We start from the raw sequence: 20294 nt of genomic DNA on the forward strand, positions 1-20294 counted from the left end.
CTAAATCTGATCCACAACTGGGTCACCTTTGCAAACTGTTGGGAATTTTGCTCTCTAATGCTTTGTTTGACACAAAGTCACTTACTGTTCTTGACTTGAGTTTTGTCTCTTCCAGTGAGCCAAGGCTTTGACTGCCCATGTACCATTCAAATCTGTAGCAAGGACTGCTCCAGCAGGACTGAAATAGTAACCTGAACAACGCTATTTGTATTCATAATACTTGACTCTCAAGTCCCAAAAAAAACCCCACTTGTCAGTACTGCAGACAAGAACCAAAAACCATGACTGTTTTCTTTCTAATAACCAAATTTTAAAAGAAAATGCAAATGAGCTTCTGTAACTTGCAGGAAAAATAGCAGCTTTTAGAATGCACACATATTTAAAAAAACCCAAAAACAAATTTTGACCTATTAAAGTTACCTTCCAACATATTCCTTATGTCTTTGTCATAGGTAACTTCTTTTGCTGTCTCTCCACTGCCATTAACAATAGAAGGATCAGCATTATGCTGCAAGAGTAACATCACCACCTCCTGAAAAACAATTTGAAAACCACTGCTTATCTGTCTGTGTAACTGCAAGGCCACAATCAGGCTTTCCAGCTATTGACATCCTGTAAAATGAGCTTTGCAACCAACAGCTTCTCACCACTGCTGGTTTCTTATGAAAACAGGAAGGGATGTTTTAGAGAGATTGAAGAGTGAGACTGACTGCAACATTTTCTCTCCCATCAGTCAGCTGAAGGAATCAACAGGAGGTAAAGCTGAACAGACTGACTCTGAAAAGCTGGTGTACCTGGTGTGAATGCTGATTTGGACATATAAAAATTGTACAACTGGCTCTTTTGACAAAACAGTCTCTCCTTCTGAAGGGCCAAGATGTTATCCATAGAGGTAGTAGTAGTTTTGGAATGATGGTGGCAATGGTGAGGGGTGGGTGGGGAATCAAACTAGTGTCACATTATACAGGCCTACAAAAAGCTCTTTAGTTCTAATTAACTATGAAGAAACAGCACTTCCAGACACCAAATGGGCCTGTGCGTCCTAATTTAAGAGATTTCTTTCCCCTCCAGAAGCTACTAAGATTAAAACAATGTGGTTTCTCTCTGTGGTTTTTTTTTTGGACAGTTATGCAAGCTAGGCAATGTGCCTAATCCTTCTGAACACACTGTACCAAAACAGACAATAAGTCATTTTTAGACTCTGTAAAAACATCTTTTAGAAGTGATCTTATTGCTAGCACTTTCTTAATAATTCTACAAGTGAGGCTTTAAAAAGGCACCATACTTTACCTTACGGCCTGTGAAAGCTGCACGATGGAGTGGAGTGTCCCCCATGTCATTCAGCACATTTACATCTGCACCTGCCTAAACAGCAAGACCAACAGACATCTGAATATCCTTCCAACAAGAGCTACATGGCTATTTCCTCTGCCAGGGGGGAAGGGGAGACAGGACACTAATGTAGACCTCATGGTAAATCAGATCGGAACTGTAATACAGTTATCCTGGAAACAAGGATTAAGTACGTATCTAAGATTCATAGCCAACATTCTCTCAATTGCTTCAAAAAGGAAAAGCCCCCTGCATTTTTCCAGGCATATCCAAGACTTTTAAGAAGAGAGTATATGGAAAGTAAGTTTAAAACAAGGGGTGGGGGCTGTTATTGTCTTGGTTTTTGTTTGGGGTTTTGTAGGTCTTCCTGTTAAATCTCCCTTCCTTTTGTCACACACTTTCTCCATCCCATGCCTTTTATCTGAAAGGAGGAGTGTTTGCCACATTGCACAGGCACTCTTCCAAGAAACCAAGAAATCCTATCCTTTTTTCATTAAGTATTTCTTCTACACCACTCTACCTAACCTCTCAAAGGGTCAAAGAGAGGGCAGGGCATACTTAACTTCATCACATACGTTTAGATCACATGATTTAGCCAGGTCATTGCTGCCTGGCTCAAGTTAACTGATGAACCTGTCTATAATTCCAGAGCTCTATTTCTGATAACGCCTCCTTCACTTGCTCTTTGCACAAGTACATACACACTTATATGCCTAGCTTTCAGAAGTGCACAGCCTCATTTATTTCTCACTTTGTTCTTTAACTAATACCATTTCAAGAGCCCTATCAAAAGAACTAAAAGTATTTGTACTTCTATACTCTATACTTTTCCAACTCTTGAAGCTGGATGCTTGATAAATGCATTAAGTGATAAAACTTTACCTTCTGCTTTAAATAGCCCGCTTGAATTGAAAATGGCTTTATTTACTAAGCAAGTGTATAGGCTAGAGAAGAATTTCTCAAAGAAATCTCAAGTTTGTTTCCTCCTTTAAAGTCTGGATTATGCTGGCAGCTTTTATTCTTAATAAAAACCAAGTTTAGATTAGTTTTGCACTTGAGCCTGTTTATCATACTCCTGCTGTCCAGCAAAATGTTTCAAATATGAAAGAGGGTCTAATATAGTTAAGGTTGGTTGAAGCTATCCTGAGAGCAAAACCAAAAAAAATTCAGTCAGAAACCACATAGTCACTGCATTTGCTGTTGTTATGCCAATACAAACACATCAGTTTTGGTAACACAAGTCCATAGTTCCAGAATTCATCACACAATTCATTATTTCAAAGACGTTAGAAAGAAATAATGAGTACAACTGTATTAGCCTGTGCCTGAAAGAAACATATACAGGCTACTTTGCACAAAATTCTGTGCATATTTCTATGGAAAATATAGAATTAGATAACACAGCATTTTGTGTATTTGAGACACTTTAGATTTTTCTACAGCTTGGTAACTGAAATTGCCTAAACTTAAGCACTTTAGGTACAACAGTAAACTAATCAAGCTGTTGAAGTCATTGCATTACTAGTATCACATGCTGGCTTATTATACACAGATACACACTAAGCTTCAAAAAAACTGAGCTTTCACAAGTGAATACCTATACATTGCACATCTTTAGTTCCTACATGCAGATAGTTACACTCCAAGAGAAAACCAGTTAAGTACCAATAATTGTAAAAACTGCTCAGAGTAAGGGCTGTATGCTACTGTATAGACTTCCACTGTCACTATTTTGGGTCCTTCTAAACCAGGCCTATCTTAATGTCACAACAATCAGTTATGTCTATGTTACATGTAGATAAACTGTAGGGGTGCCTCTGCCTCTCTGCAAAGCTTCCTCTCTTCTATCACAAAAACCTGAACAAACACTAACTGCTTCTAGCCTTACACAGAGAGGATAACAGACACATACCTTCAGCAAATCCTCTACCACAACAGCATGTCCAAAGTAGCAAGCAAGGTGAAGAGGTGTCCAACCCATATTAGACTTACTTCTGCCTAAAAGACAAAACAGGTAAATTAAGTTTTAATCACATAGTACAAAAGAGATACAGTCATGAGCTTGGAGGTTGTCATGGATGACCATTCTTCACAGCAGCAGAGGAACAAAGAGGCTGGAAGCATCCATACTACTCATTATTTAAATTACTAAATCAGGAGGCAGTTTGAAAAAGCTGGATTCAAATCTTAAAAAAAAAAAAAAATCAAAACAAAACTCAAAAGAAACCCTAACAAACCCAACAAAATCAACCCCAAAAACCCAAACAAAAAAACCCCACAACCTTCTGAAAGAGAAAAGTCTTGTCACCTTACTGAGAATAAAACTGTTCTTTACATGTAACACCTTTCAATACTAGCAAGTAGCTTCAGTTACTTTCATTCCTCAGTCACTATGAAAATGGCACATGCAAGCACATTTTTCTCTTGTTTATCAAAACACTCTTTGGTTTGCACAATTTTATTTTCTTCACACGAATGAGAGGTAAGACAACCCTTTCAACAATCCTTTCAAACAAAGGATTCAAAATGAAATAGGTGGAATGGCCTAATGTTGAGGCTTTTTGTTGTCAGTTTTTTTTGTTGCCTTGTCCTTTACTCAGTTTTAATAAAGACAGCCTCACTAAGTAATATGCTTTGAAATCTTTATGCACCGTAGAACTCATGTATCATCTACAGCTCTAAGTTGCAGAATTATAAAGCACAGATAGGAAGCTGGCACAGAAATGAACATGTAAAGGAAAATATGATTTATACTTTAAAGAGCATTTAAAACATGACCTGGAAGACTGGCTGTATGAAGTTCAACAATTTTCCTACAATAATTTCTTTAAAAGCAAGATATTAAAGCATTAAAGATTACTAAAGTTAACAACTCACTTTACTTTCCAACTGCAACGCTCAACTATATCAAGCAAAAGAAACCTGTACCTTGCTTTTAACTAAGCAATACACCCACAGCATTACAGTGTCACCTAAAAGCTATCATTTTGTACTTGGAAGAAAAATGAAAATAAGGCAGTAGAAATTGTTTTAAAATCACTGCCACCATTAAGTTTTCCCCTGTCACATAAGCTCAAGTACTGAGGCATGGAACATGCACAACATAAGTTTGCCCTGAGAAAACAAGCCACAAGCACAAGGAAAATAAACTGTTCATCTTGAAAGTTCATCATCTCTCTTGCTCTCATAATAAAAATTAACATTAGAACGTAGTTCAGAGCTGAAATATTTTCCCATTTCTTATAACTGTTTCCAGCAAACATTCCTGCCCTTTATTGACAATTTCTTTTGTAATTTGATTCTCTTTCTTCTCAACTCTTGTTTCCAATCCCAGATTTAGATCTTTCCCTCATTACAGTCTGGCCTACAACAGAGCTCCTACCCTACGTTACTGATGGGCCAAAGTATCACAGAAGATAAATCCTGTGTGAACCACTAACTCTGGGGGGGCTGGTTATGTTGGATAACATACTAAAGGGACATCACTCATCCCTCAGTCCAGCAGGGAGTAATGTTCATTCAAAGAATACAAAAGAGATCTGAGTTGCACTGAAATCATACAATTAGGTCAAAACATTTATTAGTTAACAGCACTGACAAGGCAGCGATGCTGCCAAAGAATTCAGTCATTAAAAAAATAACCAGGAATCTGTCCAGATTTACAGCTCTTACTGAATAAAGTAAGAACAGGCCCTTGTTCTGCATCCACTTTGAATGTCTGCATTTCTGATGTTAGCTGACCATTTATTTCTTAAGCTTTTGAGGTGTTACTTCTCTTCAAAGTGACCACAAGTGTTTATACTTTATTATTATTTTAAACCATGACAGCATTACACGAGGGAGAATGCAAGGATAGGAAAGGAGAAATAGTGTAATTCCAACAAAAAACATAATTCCTTTCCCTCTTACACACAGCTCTTTGGTTTAATGCCACTTAACTCTAAGGCCCAAGTGTTAGCATTTGCTTAGAGAATGGAGACAACGTAGGCAGCTATTTTCCAGCTGTGGGCTGCTAGGCCACTGTGCAGTGATTCAAATGTTAATTTTACCATAACACACTACTGACCATTACCCTTACCTTATGGAGTTTTTACATTGAAAATTCCTAGATACCCTGTTTTCTTGTATTTAAGAAGAATGAGCCAACAAGAGATGGCCTTAGAAAACACAATTATTTTGGATGAAACCTGGCTTTGGTACTGTTTTAAAGTAGATTCCTTCTTTCTAAACCAGTGAACTGAGGAACCCAAAAAGAGAAGTTCAGATAATTTGGCTGGATTTCCCTCAAGCAAATCCTGCTTATCTGCAAGCACAGACTGGGTAGAATACAGTCACAGCTGAGCAAGTACAGGAAGCCTAAATTTATTTTCTCTTCCTTCACTTTGGTAGAAATTGTGATGTTTAGGGTCACTGTTATCAGACTTGACACTTAGGAAGATACAGCACACACAGCCTCAGATGTAGCTCCCCTCTGAAAAAGACAAGGAGAAGATGTCAAAGACAGGCTTTGACACCCAGACACATCAACCTGTCAAACTTAGGGCTACCAAGGCACATCCTGCAGGAAGTTTGCACCTGCAGTGTAGCCTCCCACCTGCTCCAGAAGCACTTTATTCCAAGCCAAGTGGCACTGCTGTATCAGAAATCCTGAAGGAACTGCTACTACAGCACTGAAGACATTCCCTATACCCTGACTTTCTAGGGACATCTATTATCCAACATAATGACAGAAGCACAAGAAGCTGTCAGGAAGAGAAGGAAGATAGTTACAGTCTACAGTGTGTACTTTAGTAATTGCATAACAACCTGATGATTAACTATCTGGTGATACTCAACAGATCAGAACTTGTAGCAAAACACAGTGGTTTAGCTAGTGAGGAGGCAGAATGCCAGGGCCAGTTATACAGCAGAGGCTGTTTGGCCTGAATTTGTCTTAGACTGTTTCCAATGGAACACTCTATGAGAGCAAAGTGAAACAAGATGGTCTCTGAAAAATGACTACAGAAGAACAGAGATTTAACTCTGAAGTTTCATACAACTAGAGCAGTTCCCCCAGATAACACTAATTACACTTCTGAGTCCTCAGACATTTAGAAGAATTGAAACTTCAAAAGCAGAGATAGCACAGTGAACAAAATCCATATATGGAACTAGTTTAGGTTAAATATAATATCACAAGCACATTTCCTCTAGCTTCCCAGACCTCCTGTTAGCAAGCAAGTATTAACCAGCTGGCATGTACTTCTAAACTAAAAAAACAGATAAGCACCATCTTTCACTTCATTACCTGACTCTCTCCTTTGCTGCAGACTTTCTGACCAGAGACCCATTTGCTTGATATAATAAACAGCAGAGTATGCCATTTCATTAAGCATTCTTGACTTCAGATTATGTGTAGGAACACATCAGAGACACTCTGAAACCTCTTCTAAGCACAGGAGACTTCAGGAACTTATTTATGGGCACCGTTGCATGAATCTTAAGGTACTTTTATTCCAATTGTTTAGGCACTACACATACTGAATATTTACCAAGGATATACTTCTGAGGGTGGAAGACTTCAACTTCATCAAAGTATGTTTGGTTCCCCTTTAAATTATGAACTAGCTCCCCAAAGATGAAGTAGAAAGAGCTTGGGTTTCTCAACTTCTTTTCTGAGGTGAGCACATTAACCATTGAGAAAACACAAACATGGCTGAGTAGTCAAACAAAATGCTAAGTAAGCTAATGATTGAGAATGAGACTTGGGAAAGAGATAGAGCTTGTTCAGGTAATAGGAATCCCTGCCCTTTAGGGCAAGGTGTTCCTTTCTGTTATGGTTGAGAGGAAGCACAGTGGATCTCTTCCCTCTCCCTCCGCAGCACTTTCCTCTCAGTGCTGCTAAACAGTTAAATGACAAACAACGGAATACCAGCCTGGGTAGAAAGAGTGAGATTTACACCCACATCTTGGAAGCAGCCAGAAACATACTCATGTAAATAAAAAGAAATATAAATACTAAAATTACAAAGACTACTAAAAGAACAAAGAAGTAAGGTAGTCTGCAATTACTAGCAAGCTTGCAAATCTAGTCCCAGTTTGAAGTTTTAATGCACAGCAAGCAAGCTGCTGAGCCACACCTCTGTTAGCTGCACATGAGCAAAACTTCATCAGTGATGGCCAAAGACCCAGACAAAGAGCAGAAGAGCAGTTTTAGTTTCTTTTCCCAAGTAACCTAGTATTCTACCAGAATTAAGATGTAAACATTTGTCCCAAACATTTTTGCAAGTGGCAAGAAATATAACAGTTCTACTGTGCGATAACAAAATATGGGCCTAAAAAACCCCAAAATAATAAACCCCTACACTTAGCAGAGCATAAATGGCTGACCTGATCTAATATTCTCTGCAGCTCTGATGAAAGCTACTTACCTCCCTAAACAATCCCCAGGCACCACAATCTGTTTTGTTTAGTATTCTAAAGCTTCAAAGTTGGCATAAGCATGAACATAGGCAAAAAGAGGTACTGATTCTTTGTCTTGTTGACACTTCCAGTGTCTATGAATTATGCTGAGTTTTTCTGTACACTGCAACTATCCATACTCTTTTATTATTATCTCTCCCCTATCAAATATGCCCTTAAGTCACAGTGTAAAAGTTGTTTAAGTAGGTTTTTATTACTCTATTGGGCACTCCAAAGAAAGCAAGATTATACTACCACTATCAGTTTCACTACATGTGACTTCAACAGCAAGATTACAAACATTTGAGGAAGGCTACTAACCTTTACAGTTGATATCAAAGCTTATTTCTCCTTTGTCCAAGGTATCCAACAGCTGTTTAACTTCTTCAGCATTTCCATTTCTAGCATCATGGAGAAGCTGCTGTTCTGCTTCTGTTGTCATCTCTGATAAAATACACAAAAGAAAAGATTTTGCAATTGGTTCTACTGCTGTAAGTTATGGCTTAAAATTACGTCACTTTTAGCTGTTATTTAATACTAACCCTGGTATGAGAAAGATAACTATTCTCTCTGTGGCACGCACTTAATGCCCAAGCTGTTGCAACAGCCCAGCACTCAGGCTACTAAGAAGCATTAAAATTCCACATACAAAGCAGTTAAATAACCAAATACCCATGTTTTGTTGCTTCTCCCATTTTCTAGGTTCTAAGGTAGGCTTGAGAGTTGAAACTCTATGCCACAAACAAGGCAAGCTTTGCTACAAGCATAACCAGTAAACATTTGCTTTTTCCTTACAAGGCTTTTACCCTTATCCCTTCAGGTTCCCAAAGGCAACAGGAGTGGAAAAAAAAGAAAGTAACTATGTACATCCATTAACCCAAGTATTACCTGAGAATTAATTGACAATTATTTTGGCAGCCAGCCCTGGGGAACAGAATGTCTTTGCATGGAGATGTCAGATACCCATCAGTGATTAGTACTATCATCTCTTGAGCCTGGGTATCTGAGGCCCTGCAACCTTCACTTGAAGGAGAATGGGGGACTCAGACAACTTTGTAGATTTGACTTTATCCTTAAGAAACACAATAGCACAATATAAGGAAGTTAAAACATAACTCTAAAAGATCACTAATTAATTCTAATCCTACCATTGCACTTGAACTGCAAAGGAAAAAAAAGAGGTATTTATGTCTTCCAAAGAAGAGAGAAAACAAAACCTTTTAACATGACTATTTTACAGCTCTCTACTAGATGGGGAGCCTTAGATCTTTGGGTAAGCAATACTGCTACTTACCAGGTCTGTTAAAGAATACAGTTACTAAGTGATGTCTTAACCAATCTTTTTCCACTCTGAAATCACAATCTGAAGTTGGTTTGACTTTTTTTTTTTTAATGCTATTATAACAGCTATCATGTAAGCTTTATGTATGAAGCTTAACAAGCACAAGTGCTGGACTCTGCATCTGGGACAGGGCAACCCTGGATGTGGACTGGGGAGTGAGATGTTGGAGAGTACCAGTGCAGAAAGGGGACCTGGGGGTGGGTCCTGGTCAATGCCAAGTTGAACAAAAGTCAGCAATGCCCGAGCAGCCAGGAGGGCCAACTGTGTGCTGGGGGGGCATCAGGCACAGCACCACCAGCCAGGCAAGGGAGAGGATTGTCCTGCTCTGCACTGGGACAGTCTCACTTCAAGTGCTGGGTGCAGTTTTGGGCACCACAATATAAAAAAGGAGTTAAGCTATTAGAGAGTATCCAAAGGAGAGCAATGAAGATGCTGAAATATCTGGAGGGGAAGCTATATGAAGGGAGGCTGAGGTCATTTGGTTTGCTCAGCCTGAAGAAGAGGAGACTGAAGGGAGATCTCGCTGCAGTCTTCCATAATCTGATGGGGGAAAGTGGAGGGGCAGGTACCAATCTTTTCCCTCTTGTGTCCAGTGACAGGACTTGGGGAAAAAGCGTGAAGCTGAGTCAGGGGAGATTTAGGTTGGGTATCAAGTAAAAGTTTTTCACCCAGAGGGTGGCTGAGCACTGGAACTGGTTCCCCAGAAAAGCAGGCACAGCTCTAAACCTGACAGTTCAAGAAGTCAAGAAGACAATGCTCTCAGGCACATGGTGCGACTCATGGGGCATCCTGCAAAGCACCAGGACCTGGACTCAGTGATCCTGATGGGTCCCTTCAAACTCAGCTTATTCTATCATTCAACTAGACCTAGATACAGCATTTCCCTATTTAAATACACTGCTTTTAAGTGGCATCAAGGAACTATGTTAAAAACAGCTTCAAAAGACTGCTGCTATAGACAATTTATTGCTGTTGATACAATAGGAAAACAAGAGACCCTGTCCAAATTAGTGTTTCCAGTTTAGTATATTCACCCAACACACTAGGTTTACCAGATCCTGCAGTCAGTTAATGATTACTGGCCTCACATAGGTAGCTTTCCTATACTAGCAGAGGTTTTGAATGGTCCCACAAACTGTTTACACTCTGCTGTTCTGGACAGGCAGCTTGATTGCACCACACACACTCACAGCTTAAATAGATGCAGGGAGCTCTTTGACTATGGTAAGATAAGAAGCCACTCAGCAAGAAAAGAGACAGTGAGAACACTGGGTAAGGAACAAAAAGCCTGTAACAGTGGCAGATCCTGCAATATTCAAGACTGAGGCAGAAATTAGAACAGGACAGACTGCCAAAGAGCTAACAACACAGCAAAAAGGTTTCCCTACCTTTTCCTCAATCAGCAAAAGCAGAGAGACTCTGTCTTCAAAGAATTTGACAGACTAAGCAAGCCCTTTCTAGCATATTTCAGAAGAACAGACTGGATCAGTCACCTGCAATCTATCACAGACATAGGATACAAATGCCTTCTCCAGGAGCAGTTAGTCAGCACTCTTGCTCATGCATGCTTTTCAGTTCTACCAGAGAACAAAACAAAACAGTACTAGTTCTTCTAACAGTCCTTCAAGCCCTGAAGCTACTTTCTCCTTTAAACAGCAATCAATCCAGTTATGGAGGCAACACAGCACAGTTTATTGTTACTGGGGCAGGTATAATTTTCCTCTGTGAATCAGTTCTAGCAGTGTCTAGAGAATGATCAAAATCATGTATGTTAATGTACTATCAGCCTGTAATACTATCTCTGAAGTATCTCTACAGTTTCAGCGGGACACAGAATGCAGCACTGAGAATCACACAAACCAAAGATAAGAGGACAGTTAGACTCATTTTGCTGGCTTCTGCTAGCCATCATTGGGGGAGGGGGGGGGAAGGGGAGAAGAAAAAAAGCAAAGCCCATCGTTCATTTTCACCCCCTCCCACACGGTATTGCTTTAGCCATGTCTCAGATGAGAAACACTCTCCTATCATTACCCTGTATCGTTTGTCAACATCCCACATACTTAGCAGGTGCGAATAGCAATGCACTTTCAACGCACTAACAACCTGCTGTTTCCATTTGATATTGATGAGAAGGAAGAAAAGACTGTTTGGGAAAGAAACCAAGACACTGATTCAAGCAAACAACTCTTGCATGCACAGCAAGGCCTGTTATGCGCATGAGCAGAATCTTAAACAGATCAAAATACACAGAAAGTTCAACCACTATATAAAATAACTTGCATAGTTTTTCTACCACCAGTTGTAAGGTTAAAATCACTGATTTGTTTGTACTCTTAAAGCAAACATTAGCAATAGAGTAACATGCATAGTAACATGGTCTGCCTGCTTCACTGGCTTAGTCCTCAAAGACCTTGCTGTTCAGGCCAAGCCTCCAATTTCAAATACACTTTGTAAGCCTGCAGCATGCAATGACACAGAATAATTACAGTCTGGCTACTAATCACAGAAGGATCACTCACGTGAAAGTGTTTCTACAATTGTGGCTGGAAAGTGCATCTGCATGCAGTTACCCATCAGACAAATGATAAAGAACATACAGCTTCAGCTAATAAGCTAAATGACATGCCTAGATAAAGCTGGCAGCAAAGAGACTCTTAACAGAACCTTTTATACTGTTGTAAACTGTTTTAAGCAATAGAATTTGCTCTGTAATGGAGATGAGAAACCACCAACAGAAGTTTGAGTGACAAGCTTAGAGTACGGAAACAAATCAATGCACAGGCACTCAGGTGGTGTGCACTTGCAGCTGTACTTTGTACAACTATACTCCTGCACAGACAGGAGTTTATTTGGTCCCATGACCCATCACGAAGAGCTCTAAAGTCCCCACCCACCAGTTTTGAGGCACCAATCCAGGCCATCAGCACTGAGGGAGAAACTTAATAGTTTAGTTTGGAATTATTAGCCTTACATCTATATGGATTGTGCTGCCTCTATGCAAATCTCCTAGCCACTAAAAAGAGAACACATCTTTCATTCAGCTGTGCTGCCATCATTACCTCATTCCATCAATCAGCTGATATAGGTAAACTGCTTTTTATGGCCCCTATTTAAGCCTTGTGCCCTTGAAAGGCTTACATGGCAGACCCCACAATCACTGGCACATCATGACAGAACACCACCACAGAACATTATTCAGCATCCCCTCTGCAGCTGAGATGTGACTGCAAGGCACTTCTGTTGAACTCATTAGGACTACCACTGCAGTACTTGACTGCTAATTCAATCTTATCCTTTAAGAAGGTATAAAAAATAGCATTGAGATGCTCTGCTTTTATCTTCTTTGATGAGACCTGTGCCAGAGTGATTCTGTCACGCTACTAGAGAGTCTATCTTCACACAGGGGCTGCTTCCAACATAGAGAACACAGGTTACCATTCTGCCTGCATGCCTGCTTAAGGGAGCTTTGCAGAATACTTCAACACAAAAGACCAACCAACTATATACAAACTACCAACTTTACCCAACTGCTAGGATAAAGTCCAAGCAAAAAAAAAAAAAAAGCTGCTTTTCTCAAAGTGACCTACAAGGATCTGAAGTGCCACTTATGACTATGAGGCAGCACTACTTGTAAGACCCACTTGCTTTTACTTTGGTTTCTTCTCCTGCTGAATCCTCTAGCTATGTAAACAGCCCAGAACAATGACAATATATACTAAGGAGAATATGAGTGTGTTTCACTCACATACAGCCGGAAAAGCAGGAGAAACAGCACTAGTACTGGCCAAACTAAAGGCTCCAAGGCAGTGGCCATGGGCTGCATAGGAAGTTTTCTCCTCATGACAAACAGTAAGGCTAGCAAAAAGCACATCATCTAGTATTTCAATCGATCTTCCTGTAGCAATAAAAATTAGATTCCTGTAAGAGAAGCTAATATGTGCTCAGGAAGATTTCTTACGTGTCCCAGCACGCACAAGTTATGATGTGATGCTTGCAAAGAAGGCGGGCAAAATGCACTAATCTGCACAAACAGACAGAACCTGTCCACAAACCCACACAACACACTGTACTCACAGGAGCTGCTCCAAGAAGAGTGGCTGTACTAGAAGCATGAGTGATGTTATCTAAAAGTGCTTGTTTCAGTCTTTGGGTAAAGGGTTGTAGAAGTTAGACGCTGGTCATGCTTCTATGACACAGACTCCCTGTGAAAGCAGCACCTCTCTAAAATCAAGATACTGTTTGTTTAATAGCAATTAACACATCTGCAACAACACACCTATTCAGCACCACTCCCAAGTAGCACCACTACTTAAACTAATCCTCGTTCTTGGGCATCTCCTAGATGTTTTCCGCACATATTTCATTTCTGTTAGATCAAAGACTTTCTTTCAGCCCAGGCGCTCCGAATAAGCTTACCCACAGTTTGTGCGAGATCTCACCCGGATCAGCAGGCAGGCACAGTCCCAAGCAGTGAGAACTTCAGCAGGACCGCCGGAGTTCCCTACGCCCGCTTGGAATCGAGCGGCTCGTTCCGGTCCCGGGAATTAAACACTTTTTAAGGCGAGCCAGGCGCGTCGCAGCAGCTGCGCTCCTTGCCTGCGGGGAAAGGTGCGCTCAGACCTGCGGGCACCGGCCAGCGCCGCGCCCGTTCCAGGGAAGGGAACAGCGGGAAGAGGAGGAGGAAGGAACACCCACATACAGCAGCAAGCGAGGACACTGCTTCCCAAGGGCGAGAGACCACCCCGGCCCCCGCCTCCAAGGCCGCCTCCGCTTCGTGCCTCGAGCCGAGCCTGGCTTGGGGCCGCCCCCTCAGCCCGCACAACGGACTCCTGAGGGGGCAACAGCGACACCCCCGAACACGCTCCCGCCCGCTGCGGGGGAGAGGCGGCCACGACAGCAACAAAGCCAACGCCGCCGCGGGAGAGCGGCGCATCCCCCGCCGGCCCCGCGTCCCCGCCGCGGAAGCAAACCCGCCCCGGGCGGGCGGGCTGGCCCACTGCCGGCCTCGCCTCGCCCCGCGAGCAGCTGCCGCCGCCGCCCCGCGCCGCGCTACGCGCACCGGGCGCGGTTACATGTGACCGGCAGCGGCGCCCCGGCAGCTCCCCCCGCCGCGCAGGGCGGGCGGCGCGGGCTCCCGGCGGGGCGGGACGGGACACGGCTCCGCCCGCCTGGCCGCCGCACCGCCCCCGTGACCGAGACCGGCGCCAGCGCGGGGGCCGGCCCCGGGGGCCGATATCTCGCCGCAGCCCGCCCGAAAAGCCGAAAGTAGGGTCCCGTCCAGGGCGCTGCGCCCGCCCCTCCGGCCCTCTGAGAGAAAGGGGCCTGCACCGGGCGCAGCCGGCGGCGGCCTCTCTTCCCAGGCAGGGACAGTGACACCCCTGCGACCCCGCGGTACCTGTGCCCGCTGCGGTTTGGTGTCACACGCGTTTCAGCAGTGCCCAGAGACAGGACGAGGAGCAATGGCCATAAACAAAAACACGCAAAGTTCCACCTCAACATTAGGAAGAACTTTACGTTGAGAGCGTCTGAGCACTGGAACAGATGCCCGAGGATTCTCCCTCTCTGGAGACATCACAAACTCACCTGGACGCGTTCCTGTGTCACCTGCCCTGGGTGACTCAGTCTTGGCAGGGGTTTGGACCATATGATCTCCAGAGGTCCCTACCAACCCCAACTATCCTGCGAGTGCCACTATCCTGCGAGTGCCTTCGCCGCCGCTCGGTGCGCGGGCTGGGCTCCGCTCCGCCCGGGGAGCGCCCCCGCCTGGGGCGGGACGCGGCGGGGACGGACACCGAGAGGCGCTCAGAGACACGGGGGGCAAACCGGCCTCAAAGAGGACTGTAACACTACGAGAATGGTGCATCGACAGAGGGGAAAACAGGGTCTCTTTGGAAGTCGCTTTGGTAGCGTGTACAACCGTGGTGCAGGTGAAAGAAGATTGTCAGCACACACTGCTTCTAAGAGCAGCACAGCCAAAAGCAAACTAAAAGAGAAATTGGGTGCTACTAGCGACAGAAAGTGAAGTACTCGCTTTTTTTCGAGGCCCTTTCGTCCACGTCTCCTTCCCCTCTGTTTGTCTTACCCTTATTTATTCTCCACTACACCTTTCAGCTGAAGAGCTGATACCTTGTTTTTCTGCCCTTAGCACATGAGAGGGGTTTTGCATATTGAAAACTCCCACAGTGCCTCTGAAATCCTGCAAAAATTTATTAAGGGAGCAGAGAAGCTTTGCAGTGTTGTGAGATGACCAAGTCTGTGTCATACGCAGAAGGAGCACTGAAGAGGCAGGGCTGGAGCCACAGGTGCCGTGACAAACTATCACAGAAGATTAGGATGAAACTTCTGTTCCAAAAGGGGGCAAGTTTAGACCTGAACAATTTTTCTGAAACTCTTCATGCATAAATAATGAGGCTTCATGAAGTTTCATTTTTCTGTATTGTCTGTAGCTACCTGTATTTTTAATCTTTGAAGAAAGACATAGAAAAAAGAAGAAAAGGAACAGTTTCATGCCTGTAGATAACACAAATGTATCATGTTTGAACTTCTACTGCCTTTTGTTACTTTTAATTAGTTTGTCTTACTAAAGAGATCTGCTTCCAGGGATGCTTTAGTAATAAATACAGAACATCTGAGAGGCTTCAGGGAAGGATCACATTGGCTTTCTTTTCTTAGGAGCAGAGCTTCAAGTTGTTGCCCTTACTTTCAAAGCAGTAGCTGTGTCATCCTTATATAGCTTTTCCTTTATTTCTTCCTTCTGCTTCTCACTTTGGGCCATCTTTCACAATGCCATAAATGCTTTAAGCAACCTCACAATAAAATGTTTTCCTATTTTGTATTTATTTTGCATACATTAATACAAAATTAAAATATCTATATTATCACCACATATTTCTTACAAGTTTTATAAAGAAATAGAGGTGTATTGTCACCCACCTACTCTATAACCCACTGCAATGCAACACAGAGTTTACAGTTCAGTTTCACTCTTCAGCCAGTTAGTGCAGGGTTTTTCTCTGAATCTGAGTAAGAAAACAAATAATTTAATAAATTTAATTATTTAAAAAGAAAAGCAAAGGCCAACAGAGATAGCAAGTAAATCAGAAGCCATGATGTCCATGATTAATCCTGGATGGACTTCTCCTTTGGCAGGCTGCCATTCCATCTCTGGAGAAAGGCTCCTCTTTGGTTGCAGTATTTTAGTTTTCCTACAAGAAAGCAGCTATACCATGAAGGATGTTCACAAGAGGGCTTTACTCCTTGTATGCTTCTAGATAAGGGCAAGGCCATGCAGTTGCTCTAATCACCTGCACTCTGTGCCAAGGATCTAGTGAAGCTGGTCCCACTTCCAAAGGTTTTGTGCACCACAACCCAGGCCCAGAGGCAGCACAGCACAGACCTGGGCCTGCTCCACTTAACTATACCGTGAATCACTGACTTCTGGATGTACAGGGCTCTCTTGGCCAGGATCACTGTGGGAACTCAGCACATCGCTCCGGATGTCCAGAGTTACCAGGAGAACCCTTGGGGGTCTCGGAAATCCTGGAATGTTGCCAAGAGTGTTTGGTGGCTTGATTTTGATCCATCCACAGAAGTGACAGCAGTTTGAGAACATGAGAATCACTTTAGAGTGAAGGGTGTAAAAGGGACACATTTATAGGGTGAAATACAAACTTCAAGGTTTTTGGTACAGGGGGGTTATGGAGACAAGATGGAGGGATCAGGGCGTGTCTCGTCCTTCTTCTTTCTTCTTCTTGTCTTCCATCTCCTGTGGTCATGTTGACACTTGGGGATTGGTTTATGGTGAAGGTGCACTTGCCAACATGGGTGAAAAGTATTGGAAAATAAAAGTAAATATCATGTACGTAGATTTTAGTATAAAAAGACATGACCGCCCCGTGAGTGGTCAGAGTGCCCTTGGCTGCCTTGAAGACCAGACCTCTGTTGGGCAGACAGAAAATTTTGTAGATAAGAAACAATAAACAATCTGAAGATCGAAAAGCTGAAGAGTCCAGACTCGTCCTTTGAAACGCGTGCCACCCAAGAACCACCCTACCTGTGTCTGGGCAGAGACAGACAGCCGAACCCAACAGATCACTACACTTTCCCTGCTTCCATCATCTCCAAAGACTGTCTATTTTTCACCCATGTTTTGCCTCCTTGCACATCCCAGATTAATAATGCTGCAGTGCATTTTGGACTTTGAAGTGTGGAAATGAGAAAGAGAGTGTTGCTGATATCGAGGTTTTGTTCTCTTTTGTTTTGGTTTGGTTTTCATGTCATTCCTTTTCAGATAACCTGCTGAAATTAATGATTCAGAAAGCATGAAACATGTCCCATCTTAGGGCTGAACACACTGGCAAACAGCCTTGCACAGAACTCACTGAAGTGTTTTGTTTGTGATTTTCACAGCATAGTATTTTTTATATCCTCTCTGTGATGGGAAAACCTTTATTGCACTGACACTTTGTGTTCTTCCCCTTCAGACTAGAGCATACTGGTCAAATTTGAGATGTATGACTGGGGAACAGAGTGCACACAGAGAAATGAGAAGTGGAAATAGTAAACTATACATGATGGGTTGTATGTTTGTTTTCACACAGTAACATGTTAAATGACTCTGTTGGCTCACCAGCAGTCCTAAAAATTTGTTCCTTAGCAGCTTTCTTGCACCCCTGGTTCACTTCTTGAGGAAACTGCTCCCCAACTCTGAAAAGCAGTGCAGCAAGCACAGGTCCTTGCTGCATTTCCATACAGATTTTATTTACTAGGCTGGCAAAACACAGACACAGGAGAATTAATTAATGTGCTGATGCTCTCAGATGGGATTCTTGCGGATCTCTCTGGATTACCATGAGCAACTGCCAGTGAGTGATCAAAGCAAATGTTCATGTTGTTCTGAACTGCCTGCAATAGGAATTCTTGCAGTTACTAGTTTGTTGTTGAAGTTTCTTTCATACTTTGAAGGCAATAACCATGTAATTTGTGGATGGTGTGAGTTGGATTGCCTCCTGAGCTGAGAAATGCTTTTTGCTGCTCAAAGCAGCACTGAAGCAAGCTCAGGTGGTTTCTTGAGGTATCCTGTAGCAGGGAAAATATTCCTATAACAGAGAAAACTTTATTTTTGACAGGCCTGTTTTTATCTGAATGCAGGTATGGCAGGAGAAAAAGTGAGAATTCACTGCTGGTCTTCTTCTCTCAGAGGCTCCTAAAACCTGCTAGTAGTTACTTCATAGAAAAGCTTCTGGATTTCTGTAGCTCCGCAGAAGGCAATTGTACCCTGCTGTAGCCAGCACAAAAACTGGGTTGTGGCTAAATGAGAAGAAACATTTCTAACCAAGGTGTTAAATCACCTGTACATATGCTTCTCCTTAATCTTACCAGATGTAGTTTTAGGACAAGAACAAGTCTTGTTTAATGCATTTTGTTTTTCTTGTGACTGAACCAGTTTGGTTTGGTTTTAGTTCCAAAATGAGAAATCAGCTGCATGTGGAGTTTATATCTATGAACCATACAGCTAATTTATGTCAGTTTAGACCACAAACTACCAAAATGCATCACTGTGGAACTGAAATCAGCTGAACTACTTTATCCTCAAATGGATAAATGCTCATTATTGGATGGCCCAATTAAGATTTCTATTACAGAATGAGATTTCTATTGAATGTAGAGTGGAATTGGAGCATTAGAGAAAATTTTGTGTTTTGTTGGTAAGTAACTGTAGCAAAATGCTCTCCTTGAGCTATTCTTAAGACACTAATGGAATAGTTTCAGTGGAAGAAAATACTGCCCAAAATCAGGGTCCAGAACTGAGGGGATTAATCATTAGTACATGACATGACATGACATTGCCCTTATTTCTTCTCAATCTTCCTTTTTTTTATTGTAAAAGAGGAGTTGAAAATACGTAATGTTGTTTCAACTGTTGTATGCAAAATAAAGTGGGGTTATGGATATTTTACTCAAACTTTAATTCTTCTGTATTTCTTAGTTCTGTGTTTTTCACTTATTTGTGATTCACTCCTGATTGAATGACTGTTATTTGTATCTCATTTAAGCTTTTCATGCTCTAGTATTAGATTCCAGTTGCACAATGAAACGAGTAATTACCCAGTGCCCTGACAAGACAGAAAAAAGAATTTGAATTCAAGGTAGCAATTTGGGCTGCTCCCTGACCTCAAAGCAGCACTGAAGCAAGCTCAGGTGGTTTCTTGAGGTATCCTGGGTTTTCTTTGGCTTAATTGATTTGATTTGAGCTTTAAATGGTTTTCTTTGCTATCTGTGGTTCACAAAGCAGTCTTTGTGAACCGATGGACCAAGGTTAGACTTTGTAACCATTTTAAATATCAAAATTAAAATTAATGCATTACTATGAAGAATATAATTTTGGGAGATGCCTCACCATAAAGAACAGTGAGGTTCAGTTATATTCTTTTAGAATTCCCCAAATAGTTTGGAAAACTCCACTGTGCTGTTATCCTTTGTTTGAAAGCTGTGTATATGTATTTCATATCTGCTTTAGTAGAATGTTTCAGACAGACAAAGAGAGAAATTATCTGGTAAATAGTCCTGTGCACCATATCAGTTCAGATACTCTGTTATCAATTTAGTACCTCTAAACATGCTGGAGATTCATTAGCCACATTTATCTCCATTTCTATTTACTAAGACTTGTCACAAATATAAATGACAATGAAAGGAAATTAGTGAGTCCTCTGAAATCTGTCAGAGATGTCTACAGTCCATACAGTTTTTGTGCTTTATTCTCTGTGCCTCCTTATCTGGTACATTTTCTTCCTGGCCCAATAGCAGATTGCTGAAGTCTTTCATATCAATGCTTTTATATGATTTAGAGAAACACTCATAAAAATAGCAATAACATCTTAGAGTTATTTAATAATAAAAAATGTGTATAGTAATGTAAAGTCACTTGTTCAGCTAAGTCAAAACTAGCAACTTATAAAGCACAAGCATCATACAGAGATTGTTGTGTGAAAGTTTAAGTCTTGTCATAGTTCCCTATTTAGATTTATAAGGCAATTTACTATTGGGATGAACAGATGGAGCAGTATCTTTTCTAGGTCCTTATGGATTAAAGCTTTCAGTTATGCTTCGGTCAGAAGTTAATTGATTAAACAAGAGGCTCACTGTCTGTCTACATTTCTTTCTCTCTCTCTTTTAA

General features: G+C 41.8%; 1 protein-coding gene across 3 annotated transcripts in view; it reads right to left on the reverse strand.

Annotated features, from left to right (window-relative positions):
* OSBPL1A (oxysterol binding protein like 1A) overlaps positions 1-14171 on the reverse strand; it is a 77569-nt gene extending 63398 nt beyond the window's left edge. The window contains exons 1-6 of one of the 3 annotated variants that reach the window (XM_054644813.2): positions 13815-14171; positions 13532-13711; positions 8095-8217; positions 3245-3330; positions 1291-1365; positions 421-532 (exon numbers count right to left, since the gene is read on the reverse strand). In XM_054644813.2, coding sequence (XP_054500788.1) covers positions 421-532; positions 1291-1365; positions 3245-3330; positions 8095-8215 — 394 coding nt within the window. In that variant the 5' untranslated portion in view covers positions 8216-8217; positions 13532-13711; positions 13815-14171. Of the gene's footprint in view, positions 1-420; positions 533-1290; positions 1366-3244; positions 3331-8094; positions 8218-13531; positions 13712-13810 lie in introns of all 3 variants that reach the window. The other 2 variants (XM_077184865.1, XM_054644823.2) reach the window with 2 other exon arrangements.
* Positions 14172-20294: the final 6123 nt, after the last annotated feature.

This window comes from Agelaius phoeniceus, chromosome 1 (assembly GCF_051311805.1).
Source record: "Agelaius phoeniceus isolate bAgePho1 chromosome 1, bAgePho1.hap1, whole genome shotgun sequence".
In the NCBI taxonomy this organism is placed as follows: Eukaryota; Metazoa; Chordata; class Aves; order Passeriformes; family Icteridae; genus Agelaius; species Agelaius phoeniceus.